Below are 26,422 nucleotides of genomic sequence, written 5' to 3' on the forward strand. Positions count from 1 at the left end.
GGATCCACCGGGCCGGAGCCGTCTGTGCCGGCGCGGTCGCTCCGCCGCTCCCTGTATCGAGCCCTGCTGCTGTTGGAGGGGCCGGGAATATTTTCTGTCACGAAGTGGGGGGTCTCGGTTGGGACCGAGGGTCTCTTAGCCTCGCGAACGCGTGCGGGGCTTCCCGGGAAAAGTGTTACTGCCGGGGATTTAAAATAAAACCACGGGAGCAGGTGCCTTTTGGGATGTTGCAGCTCGGTGGAGTCTGTTGAAGAGGTGCCGGTGCTTTGGAGGTTTGGCTGCTCGGGGGTACCGTGGTGGGTGCTGAACAGTGGGACTTGAAACCTCTGTTTGCCTCTGAAAGTTCAGTGACAATAAAGCTGCTCTGGTTTCCTTTGGAGTCTGATGGAAATCTGCTAAAAGGCATCAAACATTTCTCAAGTGGCTTGGATTCAGCGGCTGTTTTCAGAGAGCCTGTCCCTGGACTGCTATCTCTGCTAGGACGCAAAGAATCAAAAGTTTCTGGTGGAAAGTGCTGTAAGCTGCGGTTTCTCAAAATTGTAGTAAGGTCTGTGTACTTTTGGCAATTTCTGCGGCTGTTGGGTTAACACCTAAACTTGGTTTGTACCGTGAGGGAAAACCAACTGTGGTAGAAGCCAGGACTTTGTAGTGCTCCTCGGCAGTGTTAATACTCTCTTTTTTTTTATCCTGATTATTTATAAAACAATAACATATTTTTAGCCTGTGTGTCTGGTCTATGGATGTTACAATATTACTACCAGAGTGCAGGTAGGTTTGAGGTCGTTCAGGGAATTGTTCGTGGTGGAGGCAGGCGAGGTGAGCTGCTGTGGGCTGGGGAGCAGGAAGGACTGCGAGGAAGAGCAGTTTCACGGTGCCCAGGCACTGTGTGAGTGTGGCTGTTGCATTCATGCCCGAGACAGGCACTTATTCGCCCCAAATGCTTCCTGTCCGTGCCAAAAAGGGGACGTTGATTCTCGTCAGGGCTAAACCTGTGCAGCTGCGTGGCTTTCTGTGGTGTCCGTAAGAGCAAGTGACTGCCTGCCCTGCTTCTGTGTAGTGCATGGGAAGGGGGTTCCCGCCGGAGGCAGGAGCGGGCCAGCCTTAATGGGAACATGGTGTCTGAAAAGCTTTCCTCATGCCATACCCGAGGCAGGAGGTAAGTCTGGGGTGGAAGCTCATAGAGAGTGAAGCGCTTGCTTTGCAGTGGAGTTGACTGCAGGAGAGATAGTGGGACACGCAGGGATTTGGGATTTTGGGCTCCCTAAGCCAGCGGGGTGTAATGCATGTGCAGTGGGCATGAGAAGTGGAGAGTTCTGGCAGTTCACCAAGACACAGGCAGTGGTCTTCAGGAGCGAGTCCGTGATTCATCAGGGGTTGTAAGTGGTGATGTGCAGGATGGTTTTCTGAGAAATTACTAAGGATTGCACCCTTCTGAGGATGTTTCTCTGGGCACAGGAGACCTCTTGCAGTGGGAGGACGGGGGCTTGGGCCGACCTCCCTGCAGAGTGCTTGTGTTGCTAGGCAGCAGCTTGCACCTCCAGCATGCTCCAGATCTGAGTCTGTGAAGGGAGACCTTCCTCTCCTGAACTAAAGCTTTCTAGCTGGTGACCAAGGGTAGAAAGCACATAGACAGAATTGTCTGTATGGGTGTGCGTGCACTTCTTGCTTGCTCCTGGGCATTGGGGAGGGGTGGTCAGCTGGGAACATTCAGGGTTGTTAGCTGATAGCAAGACTTCCTTATACTCTCCCACCTACTTGGGCTGTAGGTGAGCATAGGAGAGAGAGATGAATCTTTGATTGTTCCATTTGTAGGGCTCAAGAGTTCTCTGCAGCACACCCTTTTCCTTTCATGGTACCTGGAAGCTCATAGGAGGTTTTTCTTCAACTTGTTTGATGATTGATGTTTTAGTAGTTAAATGGGGGGGGGGGGGATGGAGGGAAAAGGGAGGAAGATTTGCTTGCACAAGAGGTAGGAAGGAAGGCCAGGTGTGCCACATTAATGCACTCAGCCAGCGTGAGTCAATTTTAGTGGATGCGACACAATTACTGGAGCCTCAGTGCACGAATGGCATCAGCCAGTGTTGTCTGAACTGCTCTGTATCTCACAGAGCAATGGAAAGCCTTTTAATTTTCAGAGCTGCCAGTCTGGTGGTTGCACTTTGAAGCAGTGCAGTAGCTGAAGCTGTTGGAAACCAATGTGGGGGGACTGACCACTCTCCAAAAAGAAGTCAGATCAAAAAAGAGCCTGAAAGGATCAGGAGGCATTCATAGCCTGATATGGTGAAGGTGAGCTCAGCAGAAGGGCTGTTTTTGTTTCACAGATCACTTCTGATCAGGCAGGGATTGGTGGTGTGGGAGAAGGAGGAGGAAGATTTGATGGAGGCTGGAGGCCTGGGCCTCAGAAGAAACTGGACTTGGCAGCCTTAAGCCTGGATGCGGCTGCAGAGGAGTTTGGAAGTAAATGCAGGTAGGAGCACACTTGCTGGTCTCAGGATCTTGTGGGTGTTGTGCTGTGCCACTGTGGGATAAGCTTGAGCCATGGAGGGTTTAGGAGTGTGTGTGTCTGGAGGTGTCGTGCAGCTGCTGGAGGCAGTGTGTGTGTGTGTGAGGAACCCAGCAGAGATGCAGATAGGCTGCTGGAGAACAAGGAGGAGGGAATGGGGACAGCATGTGAGGCGTGTACCTCTTGGGATGCTTTGCCTGCTTGGAGAGGACTGGAGGATCCAGGCTGTCTGGATGGGATGTTCCTGTAAGGGGATTTGGTTGATTTGCATAGGGAGAGTAATTTCTTTCCATGACTGTTCTCAGCTGTTTCCTGGGGAGAGAAAAATACATATTATAGTAATCACTTAAAGCTGTGGAGACCAGTGTCTTCTATGTGGCATTTGGAAGGGAGAGGCTGTTCAACATTTTCTATGCCCTGAATTGTGATGCCCTTGTGGAACCAGAGGTGGAGGAAAAGTTCCAAGGAGCATGTGCAGCCAGTTGTCCCTGCTGGCTGAGGTGGGAAGCTGCCAGGGATGGCTGGGGCTGGTGGCCTTGACCTGTGTGTTTGAGGGAAGTTGTACTCGCTGTGAGAAGTACAAATAAAGCATTTATAGTGTATGGACTTTTTCTGCTCTCTGAAACATTCAGGCTCTGAGTAATGTCTCACTTCAAACTGACGCTCAAGCTGAAAATATCAAGGGATGCTAAATTATGAACAATTGTTAAACAGCCTTAAAGAGCTGTATGGGAAACTGTGTCTGCTCCTAATTTCTAAGCCTTTCTTAAACAGTGAGAGTCTGAGCTATTTATCAGGAGCTCTTTTAGTGCGAGAAGGGAAAGTGAACATTTAAAGTGTATCACAAAACAAAGAGGCACTTTGAGGCAATTTGCTTTTCAGGATGTCCAACTAAAACCAAATCTTTCTTTAAACAGCCTTGAAAAGAAAACAGGGAGAAGAGATCCTGCCCTTGATGAGAATAAGGAGAATCTTTTTGCTAGCTTTGATGGTGAGGGTTTCCTCTGGCATCTGGTACTAGATCCAGGTAAACCCCCTTGGAATTGGTGGAGGACTGAGGATGTGTTATATTCAGTAACAAAGCTGGTGAGAGAGACTGTGTTAGAAATTTCTGTGGGGTTTTGGCTAATCCTTTCCACCCCGAAAGGACTACAGAAAATTCCTTCCACCCCTCTTCTCTTTGTTTTATGTAACAGTTAATTAACAAGGATGTTTATTTGACAGAGCAATATAATAATTCAGGGCACATAAAATATGTATTTTACTTTTATTTTGGCTACATCAGAACAAAACTCCATTGTTTTCAAGATTTCCATAAAATGTGTCAAAGTACTATTCTATTAGCAGTTTCACATGGCTCTCAAATTCTGAGGGGCTGTTGTTTCTTTGCTTGCTTTATTAAATTCTTATTTTCACTCAGACAGATGTGGCAATACATATATGTAAAGTCCAGTCTCTGGTTATGTAAGGGAAAAAAAAATCCTCATCAAGAATATGTTTATCACTCTAAGGAACTGAAATGGTGCTGAGTTCAGTGAAAGCAACTTGCCTCTCCTGACGGCAAAGTGCTGTGTCTGGCTTATCTGGAACTGTGTTTTCTAAGTGGAAAACTAGATGAGTGTTTTATAAGAAACCTGACAAGCTGGTATGTCATCTTTTCCTGTTAATTCTGTCTTCTTTGAGCATTATATATTAGTTAGGGAAGTGTGTGGCCACAGATGAGATCAAGGAATGAATTTCTAAGCACATTGCATGCAGAATTGTATTTTCACAGAGCCTGTTTCATTAATGTGCAGGAGTGAAAGTGGACCAGATTTGCTATGAATAGTGCAAATATTGTTACTTTGTTAATATTGCAGACCTATGGGTGTATATAAGAGCAGGGGTAAAGTCAATACGGCTGACAGTTTCAGCTGTAGTCTTTCTGCTGTGCGGTCTTGGAAAGAGGCCTGTTTTAAAGGCTCTGTAAAAGCAGGGAACATTTCAGCATGCAGATGGCAGCCCAGTCTAAAATCTAGTTCTGTTGGTGCTGAGCACCTCTGTAACAAGCCTTGAGGAACACAGGGGGAACTGGAGAAGTGGTGTGGGGGGAAAGAGGAGGGATATGCTATCTTTCAGGATTGAGACCTCCCTTTGAACTGTCTCTCTCCCTTTTTAATAGCTTTTCTGCAAAAGCTGCTTGGGGAGCAGGGTTAGAATGAATATGAAAGCAGCAAAGCATCTAATCTTTTGGCTTAATAATGCTCCTGTGTAGGCAGCTGCGAATTGGACAGACTTCCTTATTGATATAAGAGCAGAGAGCAGTGAGTGAAATTGTTGTGGGTGGGAATGGTCTTTTCTCATCTCTTTTAATCTGAAATGACTTCTACTTTTGTAGTTGAGGCTCTGTGGTGAAGACCTGTGATCGCTGGCAGGGCCATCTAAAGCACTCAGGAGGAAAGGGCCATGACCTGAGCAGTGGTGTTTGTTGTGGATATCAGCAACTGAAGAGCTGGAGTCATGTGCAGCCACGGTTTTTCTGGAATTTACGGGGTTTATCAGTAACTCTAAGCCTAAGAGTTCTCATCAGCAACTTGGTTTTTTTTTCACTCAAGAGATCTGAAAAACAGGAGTCAGAGTCCTTTTTTCCTGAGCGGGGCTTTTCCACAGTCCAGGGCAGGCTGGCTGGGCTGGGTCTGAGAGTAGCCTCTGAGTTTGTCTCAGCTCAGAAGAAATTTGCCATCCTGGGGCAGTGCCCAGAAACCTTTTCAGCTTTGAGAAGCATATGTGTTTACCCATGGCTGGGGCTCCTCTCTCCCCTCGAATGGCTGTGATTACTGCTGCACCTTGCTCTTCATTGGGAACTTCCTGCTGTAACTGCATCAATTCTAGGATTTAGGCTGATTTAAGATTATTCTTAAAATCTCTCCCCTTTCCTTAGTGCTAGTGTACATGTTTAGCTTTCCAAGAGTAGATTGTCTTCGTATTTTCTTCTCTCCCCCAGTGGGCTTTTCTGTAAGCTTTTAAGTACTTCTGCAAGGTGGTGAGAGGCTAAGCCTCATTTTGTAAACCTAAACTGGCTCTGAGGGTCTTTACATTTCCTACAGTACTTCATGTTGCCTGAAGTACTGTATTGATTAAACCACAATCTGCAGGAGTAAATATATGTAGAGTATTAATATCTTCTACTCTAGGGGGAAAAAAAGGCTGTAAATTAATTGATCCATTATGTTGACCTCATAAACCATGACAGCTTGCAGTACAGCTGTAATCCTCCTCCCACAACATGTATTTCACTTTGAATGTCTGTAAAAGGCCTGGACTGCTCGAACTTAAAAGCTGTGATACTGGACACACATATCCATCTATCCTAGGATGTGCAGTTAGAATATTGCAATAGTTAAGGCTGAACAGTAGTTCTCTCTAGAATCCAGGGTAGTGCTGAGTCAGTACATCACTGATGGTGCAGCTGGGCATGAGGCTTAAAAACCAGTAGCCAACTTTCTCACTCCTTTGTCATTTTCGTTCCTCCTTACAGTTGCTTTCTATGTTTCCGAGTGCAGGAGCTGCTGCAATGAGGGGCGAGTACGATTCAGGGATTTAAAATCTAGTTTGAAGATATAATGAACTTGAATTCTGTGTGAGTTGCTTAGGGAATCGAGGTCAGTGTGTGGTGTGAGCTGATAGAACTCCCATCTGCTAGTCAGTGTTGAGTAGTCCTAGTTCTTCTGGTTTACAAATCTGTTAAGATGGGCTGCTTAGATTTTAATCGAATTTTCTTAGTAGCAATTTAGATGCATGCATGTATCGTATGCTCATCACTCTTTTTAGTGTTTTGATGCTATAGATATTGTAATCTTTATCTATACTTGGAATATTTCAGGGGATTTTTCCATTTCCTGCTTTTTCTTTTTTTTTCTTTTTTTCCTCCATAAATGAGCACTATTTCAAGGAGCTGTTGGATCAGAAAATTCTTGTAAGAAAAGATTTTTGTGTTAATTCTTGCAAGGTTTTCTCTACAGGGCAAGCCAGCAGTTTGCTCAGTGTTGAGTCTGACTGCCACTTTACCATAACTAAAATCACTTCTACACTCTGCAGCCGGACATATTAATGGGAGAAGTTATGGGGTGTTGGCCATCCGCAGTATTTTTCTTTTGTGCTTGGTGCTAAAGCCCCTTTTTTTGTTTCTCTGTTACACTGTAAAATGCTTTTTGAAACTTTAAGATTCTGCACTTGGTATCTTCTATAGTTCAATTTGGAAGATATTTAATCTTTTAGTGGAAGCATTACAATCTTTCCAAACAAAACCTCGGTGTTAGCACTAAAGGGGTGGTGCTGTTTGTTTCTTCTGAAATAACTGATACAATTCTGAGTTTATTCCCTTCACATCAGAGAAAATCTGTGAGTTTTAGGTTTTTTTCCTTCTCTTTTGCACCCAGCCTTTAGGGGAATCATTACAGGTAAGTATTATAACCTTGTCAGTATTTAACTGAGGGTTCCCTTTGCTTTGTCAGGACAAGACCTTGCTTTTTCCTTGTATTACTGTCATGCAGGTGATACACTGCTGAGCCAGTAATAATCCCAAACAGTTTAGATGTTGTCTTATTGTTGCTGTTTACTTCCAGTTTGCATAACGCAAGCACTGTGTTGTGCAGGCACACCATGCTTCCCTCATTTTAAAATTTCCCTTTAAATTTCAGCTGAACAAGGAAAATGAGGCAGATGTGAGTGTAGTTAAGGACCTGAGTCCAGTGGAGACTTAAATCCTGCAAGACAAATGCCGAATGCACACTGCCTTGTAGAATTAATGTTCCTTGTGTATTTAGACAACTTAAGTGGCTGGTTATGATGGTGGAGATGCACAATGAATTAGGCAAAATGAAATATTCTTTGATGCTCATTGAGCAGCAGAGCGAAGAACGCTGCATGACCTGTATCAAGTAGAGCTAAAGATACATTATTTCAGCTAGCATGCATCTCTGATCTTAAGTATCTTTTGTTTGTTTCAGCTATCAACAAAAACGAACTGGTGCCCATTGTGGATTGCTTCCAACCAACATATTATATGGGCTGAAAATCTTTTAGTAATTAACAGCTCAGTGTGGTATGTTGGCAAAAGAGAAGACCTGAGAGTGAGTTCATATTAAAATTTAAAGCCTTAAAAAGTGGAGTGGGGAAATGGTTTGAAAAGAAAGGAACAGGACTCACCATCTCGTCTATTGTAAAGACAATGAAAGAATTACTGTTGCCGTTTCATCCTTTGTGTGGGGGGTGAAAGCAGTAATTTATTTTTGTGAGATATCTGAGCAACAAAACCTGACAATTGGAAATCACTAAAGAGGTGGGTCGCTGTTTTTAATGAGTGCCTTCTGCATCACAGCTTCTGTGGAGAAACCAGAACTTACAGAGCCTCACGGTGTGTCAGCAAATCTCAGCTTGTGCACAGATGTGTGCCTGAGTGCACATGCACTGCTTTTCTCTTCTTGTTTCCTTTTAAAAAGGAGCACTGCATAAACAAATCTTGTGGTATGAATTAGAGCAAAGCTAAATTATAAGTAAAGCGTGAACTTGGGAATCTCAATGCTGGGTTTTGTGCAAAATCTTAATGCTCTGATTTTCTTCTCATTTCTAAGTGCCTCCTTCTAACCTTGTCACTTGAAGTTCCTTTGAGTCCCAGAAGCCATGTGAGCTGAAGTGGGTGCTGGAAAGACAGCAGGCAGTACATGAAGGAAATGGGTAACAGCAATTTCCCAAGCTCTGTTTTCTGAGGATTCAGGTAGAAGAAATAAGTTTTTCAACAGAGGTGAAGGGCGTTTCAACAGAGGAGTTGGGATGGTTTTTGTTAGAAGAACAAAATTTGTGCTGCATTGCAGCCTGGTCCCTTTGTAGTTTTGGGTGCTTACAGGACACTGTGACAGTTGTCCAAAGTCTAGTCTAGCACAGATGGGGTGAAGAGGGAAGGAGTGACCTTGTTGGCAATGCAATGATGAAGAATTAAGTTGTCACACCTTGCTTCTCCTACACTTCTCCCTCTGATAGTGGCAACCTCCCTTTACTTACCTGGACACGAATACAACGTGGCAGGTCACAACAAGGCTCTGACCAGTGATCTTTTCAGCTTTGTCAACAAGCACTTCATTCTGTGTCTCTCTTCCTTCCTCTTGATGATTTTTGGCAAGTTGGCTGTAATTGGTATTTCTGTCTTTATTGAGTAAGATGTCTTCAGTCTTCTGGGAATGGTGTGGACTTGGTTCCCCTCTTATGAGGCATATCCAATAGAGTATTACATTCTTGTTACAGCTGTGAGCACCTACTCACACTTGCTTGGAGTTTGCAGCATCAGAGTAAGTGGCTCCTCAGGGAAATGCTGCTCAGTGCCTGTGAGGGGAAAGTTTGTCAAATGGCAAAATCAGCCCCTGCCTGGAGGGAAGTGGCATTGAACTTTGACTGGTTTATTCTATCTTGTGTCTCGTCAAGCTTGCACAGTTTTCTTCATGTTCTTCATCAGACCATAGACATCCACTACACGTTTATTCCCAGAAGCCATGCACAGAGCTGGCTTGAGTCTGTAGTCCATCCCGCTGCCTGATGGGTGAGTGAATGGGCCTGAGGAGAAAGTTGAGACCAGTCCTGTTGGGACACATGGGGAGAATCTTGGCACACTCAGCTCCAAAAATCTCCTGAGCAAATTTAGAACTTAGTTTCAAGCCAATCCAACCTTCCTTCTGGCTGCTGGACATTCTTCTGGGGGAAATACAGCTTATTTTGTATCTTTTGTTCTTTGTTAACCTGAATGTTTAAAAACATCTCTGATAGGGCAGTTTGAACAGCCTGACTGTCTGTAGCTGGCTGCTGTCTCAGGACAGACTATCAGCTGACCCACTGGTCACACTGGTGTGACTGATCCCACTTCCTGGTGGAATGTCTACCATGGTGGAGGTGACACTTCAGACTCTGATGTGTATTTTCATGCCAGCATCAGGGGAATTGTGTCAGGTGTGACAAGCTGAGGCTTTGGGTTTGATTTTGAATGACTGGGTGGTGCTGTGTTTTCTTGCCCTTTTCCTGCTCTATTTTCCTGATTTGTGGAGGTACAGAGACTGACTGCCTTGGTGAGACCAGGGCTTCAAAAAGTAAAACTCCTATTGATGCTGACAGAACCAAGAATTTTCCACTCTGCCTAGCATTAATACTGGTTGGCAGAATTTGCTTTGAATTTTTAAATGTATTTAATGCAGCGTAGCTTGTTTGGGGTGGAGATGCACAGACCCATGTGAAAAAGGACCTAGGAATTCCATATTTCAGCTGCAATAACTGAAGGGAGAAAAGTGGAGAAAGTAATTTGCAAAGCTGTACTTGAAAATCATTCTAGCATAACATCATCATTACAATTATCTGTCAAAAGATTTAGTTCAATTACTTTTTTTTAAGCTCTCTTGTCAAGATGGCCTTACTTGTTTTAGGACTGTGTTACTGTAAGGAGAGGTCAAGGAAGAATGAACGCTAATTCTGTCATTAACCACTGTCAGACAGCTTTCAGTTCATATTATTCCTTGAAAATACCTTAGCATCGTTACTGTGAGGAATCAATAGGCATAAAGTGCCATAGAATTCAGGGAGGAAAAAAAATCCACTGCCTGTTTATAGACTGTAGTATGGTAAGGTGAGAGGAAGAGAACTTCATTTTTAAGGGGTAATTTTGAAATAATTGAATAGCAGCACAATTCCTGTAGTGTAAAAGATTATACAGGGTTCCTTACATTTTCTTCACACGATGGTAGGCCAGTAATAAAATTACAAGGGAAGAATATTTGATGTAATAAACTCATATTAAACCGAGTAAGCTTCAGTGAACAGCAGGACACTGCACCCTCTTGCTGCTTTGTCATTTTGGGCAAATGTTCAGAGCTGCAAGGGTCTGGGCTGCAGTTGAGGGTTTGGGACCTCTGAGTGGGCTGGGTGGGCAGATATGTTACAGCATTTGCAGGAGGATTCTGTTTCATTGGCCTCAGTTTTGAGTGCTAATGCAGGTAGTTTTGTGCATTTCTGTTTAATTGAAACTGCTGTAAAATGTTTGCTGAATCTTTTGGTGCAAATAATAATTTCACAGTGATTTAGATGACTGTCCACTTTATCTGATAATAAGGGTCCTGATCTGAAGTCTGTATCTTATACGGAGATGAATTCCTGGAGTTTAAATATATCAAGCCACTTAAAGGCCCATGACTTCAAGCTAAGCATGTATTTGAGGACTCTAGCTTATAATTAAGCATCTCTCTTTCTCTGAGAGAGATGGGCTTTGATGAATTCAGGTTTTTTTTTCTACCTGTTTTTAAGTGCAGAGAAGGAGCCTCAGTTTGCTCTTGCTATCTTTTCTTGAATGGCCTGGTACTTGGACAGGAAAATAGAATTAGTTCCAGTAATTATATAAAATTAGAAATAAAATTCTAAACTAGATTTTCCCTTTTTCTTTTTTAATGTAAATAATATAAAGTAAGTAGTAAACTTCACAGGAGAGACTCCTGAGACCTACATTCATTGATTTCTGAGTTTTGTTTGCCTTTTTTTACCTCGTTGTATAGGACAAATTTCTGGAACAGCATTAATTGTAGGCAATTGTAGACATTGTTGGAGCTTTTACAAAGCCACCAGGGGGAAAGTAAGATTGCTAAGAGAGATTGCATGAATAACTTACTCTGTGTCTTTTCCTGAACAGTATGAATTTTTAAGTGTGTGACCTGTTTGTATGAGACAAAGTTAATTATGACCATCAGGGTCTTCCTCTTAAATAAAATACAGAGATCTGCCAGACTAGGCCCATACTACTTCAAATAAACTGTGGTTTTTTCTTTGAGAGCAAAGTGATATTTTTGAGATGTCGTTTAAAAAAACTCAACCCTTTTGTGTGATAGTCAGAGGTAAATTGTTCATACATGGTTACTTTGAACTGTTACGTTTTCCTACTCCTGCATAAACATAAACCCAGAAGTTGTTACATTAAGCTATTGCCCTGTAATGGTTCTTTGAGAAATGTTTACCTGTAGTTGCTGCTTTGTTGTAGTGAAAAGCTGTGGTTCAGACTTTGTACTATGTTTGCATTTCAGCTGTCACAGAAAGTGAAAGATGAAGCCTCTTGTTCTCTTGGTCCTTGTGATCTGTACTGTAGTCAGCATGAATTTGAAGCTCGTGTCAAAGAGAAATTCTGGTAAGTCACAGAAAATTATTTTTACTTTTGGATCTGGACCTCATGCTCATGCAATCAAGCATTTTAGATGCCTGCTTTTTGTTTTGCATATATACTACTTGTTCTGTTCTGCCAAAAATAAAAAAGAAAGCATAACTGATATGGTTTGCTTAGTAAATGATTACAGGACGAATTTTCTCAATATAATTTTCTGTTGGTGTGACTTTAAGCTGTTTGAAAGGGTCCTTATGTTTTCTTTTGAAAAAAAAAAAAAAGAAAATGTTGATCAGGTTGAAACCTCACAAAGATAATAATGACTTTGGCATTGTGGCATTGTTCTAGCATCCAGTCTTTTACTTATGCTAAGGGATTTTCTTAACTGTGGATGTGGTCTGTGGTGAGTTTTAGGTCTGGATGATGTTTTGTATGTTGAAAGGTCCTTGAAAAAGTTATGCTGGCCAGACATATGATCATATATAGGGTTAACTGGGAAGAGCTCTCCTGAGTACATAATCTCTGATTATTCTGGCAGTGGAAGGGAGTGGGAGTTGGTTCATGTTTACATCTGCTTTTGAAACCTACTAATAGTAACAGAACACTTCAAAGAAGCATTAGAATCTCTCCTTCCAGGGTAGACAGTTCATCTGGATAATGGTTCATCTGTACTTGAGCCTGAAGTGATGTCTACTGCATGCAGCTCTGCCCTCCCAAAGGAGTGACTTCATGAGACTGTTTGTATTTCTCAAATAAGATGTGAGTTTGGAAAACATTGGGCAAACAAGCAGGTCAGCTGCAGTGCTACACAGTGGTGTCAGTCTGTTACAGCCAGGTGTGTGTGTAAGGGTAAATATTGGACTTTGAAGAATGTTAACTTGTTTTTACGCACAGTGTGTGTGCTATACTTACACGTGTGAGGGCTTCCACTGATCTTGCTGTCCTCAAGGTCTTCAGTTTTTTCAACACTGCAGGTACAAACAGAAATTACTGACTTCAGTTGGTGTGGCCAGTATTAAGTTTAATTTCTGCATTTCTTGAGAACAGAGGAGAAAATTATTGGGCCATCTTTTAAAAACAATTACATGTCACATCCCAGGCTGAGAAGTGTTGCTCTGGGAACTGCCAGGTTCTGGGCTGAATTCTTTCTGCTAGGCTGGAAAGTATAAACGGAGGTTGCTAAACTGCACTAGTCTCTAGCTTTTTGTTGTGGTTATTGTGTCCAGAACCCTGTTTGCCCTGTGAGAGCAGTCATGGGTATTGTGGTTTGGGAACAGTGCATCTTGGTCTAAACTCTGCTAAGGGTGATGGTGTTCCTGTTTTTCAAAACTGCTGTCACTGGCCTGGATGGAAACCCTCTGTGAGATCCACAATCAGTGTAACTGAACAGTCTCTATTCATTGATGCCAGGCAGCAGCACCTGGCTGCAAGCAAGGGCCTGTGCAATTCCTTTACCAGAAGTACACGACTGTAGAAGTGACATGCTGATGGTTGTAGCATCATTCAGCTGGTAGTTTACCTTTAATTATATACATATATTTAAAATCTGCTTTCTTTGACTCTGCAGAATGTCTTGTGTTAATAGCAGCTGTTGACAGTGTCAATTTAGGTTCAGTACTGGTGGGAAAAATGCTTTAATATGTTAGACTGCCTCTTGCTAAATATAACCACTAGTGAATAGGTGGTTCTTTTTCATTTCATTTGATTGTGCCAGTATGTGTTGAGAATAAGATGAAGAGGAAAAAATGCACGTAAAGTAAAATTACAGTTTCTTTGCAAGTACATAATCATGTAGTTGGCTTTCACCTTCAATACTCATTCTGGTCGCTGCATGGAGCAAACTATTGATTTCTTTTTCTTTTTGCTTTTTCCACTACATTGTGTGTGAAATAATTTTCTGTTTCTGTGATATCAGCGCTTGGAGCAAAATTGATAATTTGACTCCTTTTCTGAAAGGTCTTTAGATTTGAAGGACTGTTGTTTGATTGCTTGGGGTTTCACTAAATGTTATATATTGTGAAGACAGAGATGCTCCAGAGACTTCTGAACTTTAAATGTTTGTATAGTTTTAGTGGAAGATCAGGGAGAGTGGGTGGATGCAGACAGGCAAATGCACAAAGAAAAAACGTCAGCATATTTTCCATAGGGTGACAGTAGCTGTAACAGGCTGGTGCTGTAGTTCAGAGGTTTTTTTTTTTTTTTTTTTTTTTTACACTTGTGTCTTGATGAAGGAGAGTGGAAAGGAGAAATTAATGTAATAGTTATTTGTGGGCAGCTGCACTGCAGTGTAAACTGCAGGACATCTGGAAGTGGGAAAAGCGTTATAGCTGTAGACTAGAGCTGAGGTGGGGGGAGTGGATGAAGGGCCCAAAGGATGCTCTGTGGACAGGATCTCTGCAGCAGTGTCTGGAGGGGTGTTGTAGTCTTGGGTCTTGCTGGCTATTGGTATAGGGATGTCTGTGCTGGTGAGCATTCTTAAAAGGGGAAGGGAAATTGTGCAGACAGTTATGTAGAGCAGTGTGAAGCAGTGCATGGAAGGTGTTGACACTGATGATAAAGACAGATTTGGGCTACTAGGACAATAAACCAGCAAAATTGGTGTCTTTGCTGACTTATGTAGACTGGCATTTTTTCAAAGCAATGCATAGAATTATTGCACGAATGGCCAGAATTGTGATTAGTGTCAAGTACAAGAGCAATTATGAAGTTGACTGGCATGCGTGTAATATCACATAATAGAATGTATCTTGTTTAAGGGGTAGGGAGGATCTAAAGAGAGCTGACTTGAAGAGGAGCAAGGTAAAGATGAGGTGTTTTCAGGTAATGTAAAGGCCTCACTCAACTGAGGCAGTCAAAAGGGGAGCAGAATGTCCAGAAGGGCTTTACAGATGAAACTGGAGTTGACTGACAGGAAAGGTTTGGCTAGGAAAGCATCTTCAGAAGCTGGTGCAGAAATTCTCCTTCAAAGTCAAGGAATGGAAACCCAAGGGGAGAGAGTTGAGTATGAGAGCTCCACCAAGTGCACACAGAGGCTGGACAACAGGCAAGTCATTAAAGACTCTTGAGACATTAAGAGCCATTAAAGTCAGGAGTGGCGGATCTAAGATGTTAAACAGAAGGTGATGAAACGGTGCTCCAGTTGCCAGCATAGAGCTATAGTTTGCTGAAGAAACAATCCTCATGGAAGGGAATAGAAAAACAGAACTAACAGATTTTTCTCATGTCCTTTACTTGCCCTTTGTTACAGATTCAGGTGTCCATATATCCCATTTGGAAAAGAGAAGCAGGGATGCATATGAAGACTGCAAATAGATTTTAGAGTACCCTGCAACGCTGCAAAAATGACACAGAAACTTGTAGCAAGACAAATTTGTTTGGCTGCTTCTCACTTGAGATGTGGTGCCAAAATAATTAAAATGGGTAGGCTAATTTAATTAACCTCATCAGATTCTTCTTTACAGGCAGCAACTTCCTGATGCTGCAGAAGAAATCTGTCATGTCTACAGAGTAATGATTCCTGTTTGTGGTGGGAACAGAATAGTTTGCTTCAAGTGTCTGTGTGAGTGTAATGTTGACTTAATTTTCACAGGCATTTCTTAATTTTAAGAAGCATTTTTGAAAACTGCAGGTCAATCTTTTTGCCTGCTTTAAGAAGTAAAACTGAGCAAACAGCTAATGCGGGGACTGCAGCATTATCAATATCCTAGGAAGGGTATTTTACAGGTGGAGGTTATACAAATAAATTGAAGATGTGAGAGCTGCTAGGTTCCCAGCTGGTAGGTGATTTCCTTTTAATCGGATTAAGTGACTTCTTTTCCCAAAGCCTTTGTATATAGTGCTTTGAATAATCATAGCAGGGAATATAAAACCAATTAAAAAATCATTGCATTTTTAAAGCAAAAGATTTTTCAGATTATAGATTCTGTTTGACTTACCAGACATAATTCCATTAGTGAATAATTGATGCCATTTATTGTTGCTGTATTATTTGCTGAGCTGAAATACCCTGTCTCAGCATGCTAGAGCTCTGGAGGGCATGTCAGCCTTGTGTGGAGGAGCAGGGGCAGACACCTTCAAGGTTTCTGTGAGGCTGCTGGCTGCAGGGCGTTTAGGTGCCTTTCTGCAGGTTAACAAAGCTTAATTGGCTCAGGCTTGGCAGGGGTATGTCCCCCAAGCTACACAGTCGTGTCTTCTCCTCTGCAGCCTGTCAGATGGATTTGCTGTGGGATTCCAGCCTTCCTTCTCCTCCTGTTTATCTTGGGACCATCCAAAAGACATTCATGCCATAGGAGCAAGGGTATCTCTGATCCTCCACCCACCTCCACCTGCATCCGACTTTATCACCAACGGCTTGGGAGAGAAAGGGTTTGACTTGGCACTGGGCCTTGCTGTGTGTGGACATAGTCAAATTGTCTTAAATTCTCATTGATATTGCAGTGCCTTTTAACACATTAATTTAAAACCTATTGGCTTGATGTTTTATGCCTTTTAAATGTCATGCAGCCAACTTACTGTGGTCTGCTGTAGATGTTTCAGAGACCTTCACTTTCCTGCAGTTGTCACTACTTGTGCCTACAATTTCTGTCTGCTCCCTTCTGTGAAGCTCAGTCTTCCTGTGTTGTTGCCTGACCACTTTGGCCATGGAAACTGTGGCATACATGGAAGTGGAGGTGTTTGTACTTCAGGGATGACTCATGGATTTGTGCCTGGAGTGGGATATTCTAGATGAGCCTAAATCTAAAGTCCACTGCTCCTGCTGGAGTGGGCCCAGAGGAGCTGCTGGATGTGTGCTTGCAGTTGCCATTTGCTTTAGTTTGCAGTTGCATCTGCCCGAAGAGCTGACTTCTGACCCTGATGTAAAATGCATGGCTGTGAGCCCTCCCACGTCTGAGATACAAGGGATGCAAAAGAGGCTTTTGACTTTTGCTGCCTGCAAATACTGTGCAGACAGAGGAGACGGGAGTTTGGCAGTACTCATCAGCACAGGCCGATCTCATACTTTTCCCAGAAGATGTTAAGTTATTCACAGCTCCAGCAAACAAAGTCAGAATCACTGCTGTTCTAAGCTGTCATCAGTGCAGGAAAGTACAGCCTCTCCTGCATAAGCTGTTTCTGTGCACGGGTTCATGGCTGCTCGCCATCTGTTCTGTTTGGATCAGTGGGAAGCGAGGAACCAGGCTCCTGTGCTCAGTCAGGTCTTGGGGGGCTACCAGCAAGTCAGCTGTGAAGCTCTGGCCATTGTGCATCTCATTTACAAGGGTCTCAGCCTTAGTTTCTTCTCCTCTAGACAGAAAGCAGCATTGCAGTTGGACAGACCTGTCTGGAAGACAGCTGGCAGCATTTATACATTCTGTTTGCAGGTGGAGAGGAAAGGACATGTGCACAGAAGAACCAGAAAGGAAATAAATAATATGCTAGAGGTTTCGGTTTTTTTTAGTGACCTCAACCTGACAAGGTTTAAATATTGAACTTACTTAAGCACTCAAATTTTTAGCTATTGCACACATTTAAAATGAGTTCATATATAATTTAAGCAATTAAAATACTGAGCTGATACTTAAATATTAATGCTAGATTCCTTCCCAAAAGGGAAACCTTTTGTATTTGAATAAAATAAATGAACACAGTTAAATTGTTTCAAGCTGAAATAAATCACAAAGGTAGCATCTTCGAGGGATGGGGAGAAATAAGCAAGCATGAAAGAAATGCCATTTCCTCAGTTACAAATCTATAATCTTCCACTTTTGCAATGGATATCATCTCAGCTGTTTGGATATCTGTTCTACATCTTGATTCAGCATGTAGAAGTTCATTAATAATATCTGAACTGCTAAAATACATGTCATCATGACTGACATTTTTTTTCCCTCTCCAAAATGGGGCTTTTCAAATGAAAAAACCCTAATTTATCAAGGTGCCTTTGCTCCATTTTCTTTAAGATTCTAATTAGAAATTTTAAGAGATCTTCATTTCAGTATTTGTAGTGTGCTCACTTTGAGGGTGAGTGTCCTAGGTTCTGAAATTGACTGTCCTGAGGGACAGAAACAGTTCTTCTGGCATGTTTTGTTTTTCATCTTGTTCATGAAAATATTTTCGGAAGGTTTGTCTTGCATAATGTTCAAATGAAAGTATGAATAATACAGCCGCAGACTTACCCAAAACAGTCTTCAACCTCAGCATGTTGGCTCGTGTTGGAGATGAATATTTGCTCTCTTGGTAACATCTCCTGGTGCTGCAGGGGCTCAGAGGTAACTTAGGGGGACATGGACCTATCGGAGCTTTAAGGAATCTGTGGTGTAATGGCTTCACTTTGGGTCAGCTTCTGACCAAGAACAGTTCTGAAGTGTGCTTGGGTTTCCATAACTTAAATACGTTAAGGCAGCTTTTACACCCTGCTGAATATATTTGAAGGAATATAAATAAGGTTCCTTAGATTGAACTAGGTATGAATATTAATACACATTTTCATATCTCTGTCCACTGAATTTAAACTTTTTATTCTTCACTTTCAGAACCTTGCTTGTTGTTTGATGTGCATTTCAGTTTTGAGTTGCTAGTCCCTGTAACACAATGTATCAGAAATTTCTATTTTTTTTCACTTATTTGCTACTTGTTCTTGCCACGAGTGTAGCTGTTACAACGCCAAGCAGTGAAATTGTGAGGTAGGAGATGCTGGGGTCACTATGGCAAATAATGAGAAAAAGGAGAATTAAGATGCATGTGTGGATTCTTTTTTGTTTTGTTTTGCATTCAAGTTTTTGAAGAAGCTGGTTTTACAGATAATAAAGGAAGCATTAGATTTTTGCTTTCTCAGGAGGTGCAGAGTTAAGTATTTCAAGTTGTTGACCTGTGGAGGAAGGAAGGAATGTGTTTTGGGCTGTGCTTGTGTGTACAAATGTTAATACATAGACCTGTGTGAGATTGTTGTGTTCTGTTGTAATTGGCTGAAGTAGAAATGATTGCCTGTCTGTTAGTTGAAAGCAAAATTGATCTGAGCTGCAGTGTCACCTCTAGAGGGTACGTTTATCACTTTATTAATCTCTAACCCTTTCAAATCCAATCAATTCTTTCCTACAAGAAGCATGTTTAGTACTTATAATACATACTGATATGAAAACATACAATGCTCTGCCACTGAAGACAGAGACTTATATTCAAGTTAATCTGCAGACCCGAGCACTTTGCTTTTCCAAGCTGTGGCTGCCAGGCTGCCTGTGTCCCCCAGCCTCTGCCATCAGTTCCTTCTTGCTTGCCCTCCCTGTGTGGTTCCTTGTTCAGGCAGGAACAGAGGCAGCACGAGGGTATTTCTGTTAGATTGACTTGTTTCAAACCTCCTCCACTTTTGGCAGTCACAGAACTGTAGCTCTGTTGTGCTGTATATGACCTGTGGAAACTCACTCCCAATTACTTTTTTTGAAGTTTTTTGACACTTCAGTGTAAGACACTTCAGAGTGGAGTTGGTTTGCATCTTTCAGGGATCAGGATTACTTTAAAAAGGTATCTGCTGAGATTTCTGCATCTGTTATTCCAGATGGAAAATTAAATAATAGTTGAATAAGTAGGAGACTCTATGATCCAGGCAGATGTAAGCATTGCTCAGTGGTTTTTCGTAAAGAAACTGGAGGCAATGGCAGTACCTGATGTGAGCTTTTGTATCTGTCTGTCTCATTCCTGTGGCTGTAATGAAGTGGGAGGAAAAGGAAGCTCCATCAGTCCCTGACTGGTACCCTGGCCTACCAGCCCCTCTGGGACAGAAGGCAGAAGGGAAAGTGGTACATGTCAGCTTTCCTTTCAGTGAACAGGCCTGAATAGGGCAAAAGGGAAAGTCTGAAGTTCTGAAATTACTTTCTAATGTTTTAAAGTACAGTATTTTGGGTGTCACTCTTGCATGTGTCTGGAGGATGTGCTGGTGTTTAGACCTCCAGTAACCATGTGTACAGTTCAAATGTTTGTTAGGGCTGTGCAGCAGAGGCCTTGAAACATGATGGTAGTAGTATTTTTCTGACTTTCCATGTTCTAGCTGTACTTTGTTACCTGGGCAGGGTTTTTTTTGTTTCATGGGACTATTTGGTGTTTTCGGTAAACATCTGCTACCGTAGTATTTCATACGAGTGCATTTTGTCTCTAATGTTTGCTTCATAGTTATTCCCATTTTACAGATGGCAGAAAATCAACAAGAGAGAAAACTGTATTAAGGTTGCCCAGCATGCTGAAGGTGATGCAGGGAATAATACACAAATTAAATGTTTCCCTCTGTTTTGTTGTGTTGCTAATGCCTTAGGCAAGGACAAGGAGAGCGGTCCTGTCTCCTAGAGAAATTTTGAGGCTAAATAAGCATGTGTATAAAATGTGCTTCTATGTCCTTGGATACATGGGGTAGAGAAAAGCTTCTTTAATTTATGTTATTTTTCAGTAGAAGATAGAAAAATGTGTCAGCTAGAAATGGAAGAGGAAAAGAAGGAGAGATATTCAGTTATACCAGGTTTTGTACACTAGTTTTAGACTTAGAGCTTTTGCCTTTGAATATTACAAGTCTGTTGTGTTTACTGGCTATTGGCTGTCCTTCCAGTGGGTAGCGGGGACACAAGAAGAAGAACCACTTAAGATTGTAAAATGACACGTGGAATACCTGAGGAGCCTCGAGCCCTGGAAGTGCCAGTCAAGTCTCTTGGGTAACCAAGTTTATAGAAACCTCTGTGTTTATTTACTGCTCTGACCTAAAGAACATTTGTTGATCCTGAGCTGCTGGGACTCTGCAGGCAGTCAGCTGCACTCGAGCCACTTTGGGCTCCATCTGTGCTTACCAAGTAGCTGCCCTTAGATTTTTAGCAGTACCAGGAACTGCAGTTCTGTCCTCAGATGAGTGAATAGCCTAAAACACTTTTGTCCAAGGCCACCTCAGTGTATAGTCTAACCAGATGTTCATGTTTATTTAAAGAAATAATGGTCCTTTCATCACACTGTACAAATACACATAAAATTTGAGGGCAAAGTTGTTTCACAGATTTTTTTTTTTAATATTTATTTTTTAATATTTGAGATTTACTTTTCTGGTATGTTGAAGATAGAATTGACTTATTATTTGTGGAGACTGTTGTTAATATAGCAGATCAAATTTTTCACAAGACAGCTAGAATTGTTTGTTCTTGGATTTAAGCATTACGGTTTTGTTTCGCTGGCACTCTTGATGCACTCTGGGATCGTTATTTGGATCAATGTGCAGAGCCATTTCATGCATGCTTATGCTGTCTTACATGTTCAGAAAAATATAGATATGGGTGGGCATGGAAGGGGAGGTGTAATGTGAGAGACAATCATTGATGTCCTTGAGTTATTAGTAAAATGCAGAAATATAATCACATTTTACAGAATAGGGCTCATCAGAATTTCTTTTTCAGTGACACAATTTCATTTTGAACAATAAATTCCCTGAGATGGATACATTTAATAATCAATGGAAAAGTGCTGGAACATGAATCAAAGGCAGGGTTATTCCCAGGTTCTGTATCTCTGGAGCTGAACAGCAGTATGTCTGGCATCCTTCAGATGGATGTCAGAAGAAGAAGCTGGAAGACCATGAACGCAGAGTGGTCAGGTCTCTACTGTTTCTGGGATTCCCTGAAGCATTTGGCTGTGTCACATCCCTCAGGTTTACTGCAGATGAGATCTGAAAACTGAGAAAGTGGGAGCACTTTAAAGTGCTGGGAGTGAAAGTGGAGCCAGGTCATCCTGCAAGCTTCCTTGGCTTCATGCTGGAAGTGGATCTGTAGCCATCAGCACTGCTCCCTGGCAGTCCTCCCTGGTAAAGAACAACCTCCTTCAGGACCTGCTTCTTTCTCTGTTGTTACAGGTTCCTATTGCAGAGTGTGTTTTCCTGAGAAAATAAACCAACTTTCAAGTGTTTCTAAAACACTTGTTTGTTCTGGTACTTTTGGTTTAGAAAAGAAAGTTTGAAACTTAAGCCAAGAAAATAATTATTAAAAATTGGAGCTCTTGAAAGTGTTATTTGTTTTTGTTGTGACCTTGAAAATCTTGCCCTATTATATAAAGCTGGAGAGGTGTGAATAATGGTGCGGGCTTAGACATAAGGGAGGAAATTAGGATGTGTATCACTGATGACACATTGGATATAGTATTTCCACTCAAAATGACATTTTAGGGAAATCGGGGACTACAGTAGAAATGCACTTAGGAGTGGAGTGTTTTAGCTTTATTGGAGCAGATTGAAAGCTGAAGCTTTTTGGCTGATTTCTGATACAGGTTAACCTAATTCCTATTTGCTGTGACTTTACATCATATTATTTACAGCATTATGATTTTTTCATCTGCATTGGATGATTAAATTTGCTCTTTACAACTCAGTGTTTGTTGCAAAGGGTTTTGTTCCAACTGTACAACATACCTCTGGCTTAGTGCATGAGAGATGAAACCTAAATCCAACCACCTGGGATGCCTGGCTGCAACTGTTGTGGACTTTACACAGGGAGACAGCTCTGCTGAGAAAGAAAGGTTCGTTATTAAATCCCGTTTTAGAAGCATCTACAAATGAACCGTTCCATTTTCTGTCCTTCATAGAGCTGTAATTGATGGTTTTCCCTGAAGGACACAGATGCCATGTGAACAGTTGGTTGTTCAGAATGCTGTTGTGTGAAGTCACTTGTAGAATGTGTCGCCAACTTGCTTCATGTTGTAGCAAGGAAGACTCCTGATGTGCTGTAGTAATTAGCTGTCTTTTGGAAAAGTATCCTTTTTTTTTCCCCAGAAGCGAAATGCTGGGTTACTTGGTCGTGAGAACTTAGATAATACAAATTCCACAATGCGATTGTAGAATGGCTTGGTAATGTCACACACAGTTGAAATGTTACATTAAGTCTCTCGGTGTGTAAATATGATCATCCTCAAGAAGGGGAAGTGGTTTGTTTATGCTGGGGGCTGCTGGGTAAAAGCTGTCCTCTAGCATATTTTCACTGCTACAATTGGCATGTTTTTCAGGTTTATGCAAGAAAAGTGCATTCTTTCCTGCACGTAGGGTTGCCCTTTCAGAATGATAGTGTGTAATATACTTATAAAAATCAGATCTCCTTTAATAGTTTTATTGTACACATGAAAGTTGTGCATTATCAGTGTAGTTACTTAGATAATTTAATGCTCCTTCCATGCTTTACTACGGTGCTTTTCAACAGGGAGCTGTAAAAGGTAATTTTGATCTCCTTAAACTTTGTATAGGCTATTAAGAAATATTTTTTTTAGTGGCAGAAGAGGGAATTCTATTTTGTCATAAAAGCCCCTTAAGACTCACCTTTTAAAATCACATCAAGCAGATAAGGGAAGAGATGGGAGCACTCAGTCACCTTGCTTAATGTTCAGGGATTCTTGAGCATCAGCACCTGTGGCTGGTGATCCCCAGCTGCGGGGCTGTGCAGCATTTGGTGACACTCAGTATCCCGTGTTTCCAAATGGCTGGGAGGTGAGAGGGAATAAAACCATCAGTGGTCTTGTGTAAGTGTGGTATTGGCTCTTCCAGTCTGTCCTTTGAGATGTTATTAGAGGTATTTTAGTGCCCCACACAGTTTAGAGGAAGGGAGGTGACTGAGCTGTCTCATTTCAAGGTCTTGTTCCCCGGCTCAGCTGCACTGGGATGCAGCCCTTGCTCTGGGTAGTCTTGGCAGGTACTTCTCAAGCTTATGTCCCACACACGGGGTTTGGGCTCTGCTCCAGGGAATTGGACTGGGCTGTATCATGTTCCATGCTCCTCTATTTTATTTTCTTCTTTGAGAAACTTCCTTTAGAGTAGGATATGCTGTAATATGCCAGGAGAATTAACCAGAGGAAGCTTCTATGTAAAGTGAGAGAGGAGCTCATTAATTGCTTAAAAATTAGGCAGTTTCCATCTGAGTAATCGGTGTTGGCTGGCTGGCCAGCCTTCCTCAGTCTAAGAAGTAGCTCATTAGTAGAATACACACAGATGGTACTGTGCTCTGAGGTACTTAAAATACACAGGCAGAGAGCTGTGTTAATAAGGCAAACCTGTCCTTAGCCTCTGTGACTGAGTTTGCTACAAGCAGCAGAGGGAATGGTGTCATTTGGTAAATATTAGGTAAATGAATTTTTTCCATACATTTATGTTTTCACTTTTTTTTTTTTTTCCCCTGCAGATAACAGATTATGATAAATACTCTGAGTAATTTACTGTTTCTGGAAAAATTCTGTTGCAATAATAGACTTAGTGTAACTGCTTCATTTCTTCAGTGGCTGATTTACCCATATAATTGCCTAGAGGGAGAGATGTATTCAGAGCCTAATTTTTATTTGGAATATATATAGATTTTTTGCTCTCTGTTCTTTCTGTATGCAGTTTGTTAACAGTTTATTCAAAGTAAGACTCTTTCTTATGGAGTTGAGTCCTTTCTACAAATGTTAATGAGTAGCCAAATAAGGAACTGCCCATCTGGGAAGATGGTAAATACAGAGTTTGGAGAGGCCTGGACACTGTTGGGGGGCGAGCAGGGGCTGAGCAGGAGCACTGTGGCCTCCTCCCATACAAACTGCCTGTGCCACTGGGGCTGCACAGCCCTCGGGAGGGGACAGCCCAGATTCCCCTCACTTCAAAGCTGTGGGGTAAATTCCAAGGTGATAATAAGCATGGCTTCATTTTCACATGGAGACTCTCCCTCTGCTCCTCATCCCATGTATCCCTTGAATGGAGAACTGCTCCATCCCTACTCTGGGCAGTCTCTTCTTTTGCCTGAGCAAGGTCTGAGCCCATCTTAAAATCAGTGCACTTGACTGTGAGCAGTGAGACACTCTCCTCACCCCATCTGCAAATTCCTAAACATATTGACTTTTGTGTTTAAGAGACTTTTACCGTTAAGATTGGCCCGGGGAAGAAATGGGCTCCCTTGGATAACCATTCTTTCCCAAACAGTCTGAGTTTGGTCTCCTGTATAATTACGTTTTTTTAGAGGTGCTTTTTCTATCTGTGCTTGCATGTCTTTGTCATGAACTGTGACAAATTCTTTCTAATGAAAGAATTTAATGTTTCCCTTGTTGATCCTCTGCAAGCTCTTTGTTGAATTTTCAGCAGATGTAATTTATGTTGCTGCTTTGCTTTGTTTTTCATTTCTCATAGATTAGATGTCTGTTATTGGAGTGTGTCCTGGTGTTGAAAAGAATGGTTCCACCTCAGTTTGATTAGTGTCTGCATTGCTCTCTGTGTGTGTAAGGTACAGAGCCACTGTGGTAGATCTTTTGGGGTCTTTCATATTTGTTTTTGTAGGGTATTTTTTAAAAATACTGGCTGGACCAGGCAACTCAGGAACAGATGTAATTGGTAAAGAATAATAGTTGCACACAAGTGTTTTGAATGATGCTGATCCTCTCTGAGGTAGAGTACTATTCACTTTAAGCCCTGCTTTAGGCTTAGGTTAAATCCTTGGTAGCATGCATGGTTTCCAGCCTGCACTGGAGGGAGCAGACTGTAATGAAACAGATTATTTTTTGGAACTCAAATATTTGAACCTGAAAACTTTGAAGAAACAATGGAATTCCTAAGTTTCTCATTGGGCCAATGGGATTCAATGTTTCCAAGGTAATTTAAGGATGAGTAGGCTATCTAAGGCCATGAGTAGGCATTTAAGGGTATGAGTAGGAATGCAGCTTAGAGGTCTATGGAGAGATGAGAGCATGGGATAGATGTCATACAGGGAGAACCAGGAAGGGTTTTTGCAAGAATATGGGTAAAAGACTAAGGTTTTGGAAGAGAATTCTGTAAAATATTTACTGAATTATAGATTTGGCTTGAATGGAGAAGTGGGGTTTACAAGGACAGGAAACCACTGAGTGACATGATTTCCAAGGAAATTTCAGGAGTTTGGTCGCAGTGGAATTCCATAAGCTGTTCAAAGGTGGCAGTTTGTGAAGTTCTGAAAGCAAGAAGGGCTTTGAATTGAATATGTTGAAAAAGGAAGAGCAGTATTCATTTTAGCTTTCAAATTTCAAGGTAATTTGATAGGGTTTAGTAGTAACCCTAGGCTGTGGGGTTTTTTTTTCCCTGCTGTAAAACTATTGGGTTTGGTGGAATTAAACTAGAAATTAAAAAACATTACTGTGTAGCAATGTGATTGTTTCTCCCTTCTGTGTGCCAAGCTTCTGCTTATTTGGTGTGATTCTGCAAAAATATCCATTGATTTTGGTTATTCAGCAACTAATTACCTCATAACCCACAGGATCAAGCAGCAGAGCTGCTTATTTAGCTTATAATAACAATTCTTATGGTGCCCAGTTGTGCTGGCACTTGCTGCAGGGAGCCTCCCACTCACTGTCCTTGCGAGGTGGCAGTGGACAGGTCTCCTCTGGACGGTGGCTGCTCTGCGTGCAAATGGACAGCAGCTGCCATTTAAGTAATGAGTACCTGATGGGTGTTTGTATTCTGTAAATGTGAAGCCTTTTAAAGCTGATTTTTTCCTGTTGGTGTAATTTGATGTGTGCCACAAGTTGCTGAGGTGAGAGCACAAGCCAGAGGAAACCAAGGTATCAGTGGAAGGCTCTGACAGGTCCCTCTCCTGCTTCCACCTCAGGCATTGCAATGAATAGGTGGAGAGAAAAATATAAATGTGTCAGAGTAAATCCCCAGGAAGAATCTTTGCCTTTTCTAGGTAGAACCATGATGAAAATTATACTGCATTGCATTCTGTAGGGACCTGGCTCTTCATTAAAATAAAGGTCAAGCATGTTGATATGGTAGCATGTCAAGAGGTGTAGCA

At 41.9% G+C, this 26,422-nt stretch overlaps 1 protein-coding gene across 7 annotated transcripts in view; it reads left to right on the forward strand.

Moving 5' to 3' along the window:
- IL1RAPL2 (interleukin 1 receptor accessory protein like 2) overlaps positions 1-26,422 on the forward strand; it is a 397,232-nt gene that overhangs the window by 2,065 nt on the left and 368,745 nt on the right. For 2 of the 7 annotated variants that reach the window (XM_017736622.1, XM_017736625.1), the window contains exons 1-2: positions 118-547; positions 11,587-11,687. In XM_017736622.1, the coding sequence (XP_017592111.1) occupies positions 11,606-11,687 (82 nt within the window). In that variant the 5' untranslated portion in view covers positions 118-547; positions 11,587-11,605. Of the gene's footprint in view, positions 1-107; positions 548-1,017; positions 1,157-11,586; positions 11,688-26,422 lie in introns of those variants that run through there. The other 5 variants (XM_017736626.1, XM_008635535.2, XM_017736624.1 and 2 more) reach the window with 5 other exon arrangements.

The sequence above is a fragment of the Corvus brachyrhynchos genome, unplaced genomic scaffold, assembly GCF_000691975.1.
Source record: "Corvus brachyrhynchos isolate BGI_N302 unplaced genomic scaffold, ASM69197v1 scaffold36, whole genome shotgun sequence".
NCBI lineage: Eukaryota > Metazoa > Chordata > Aves > Passeriformes > Corvidae > Corvus > Corvus brachyrhynchos.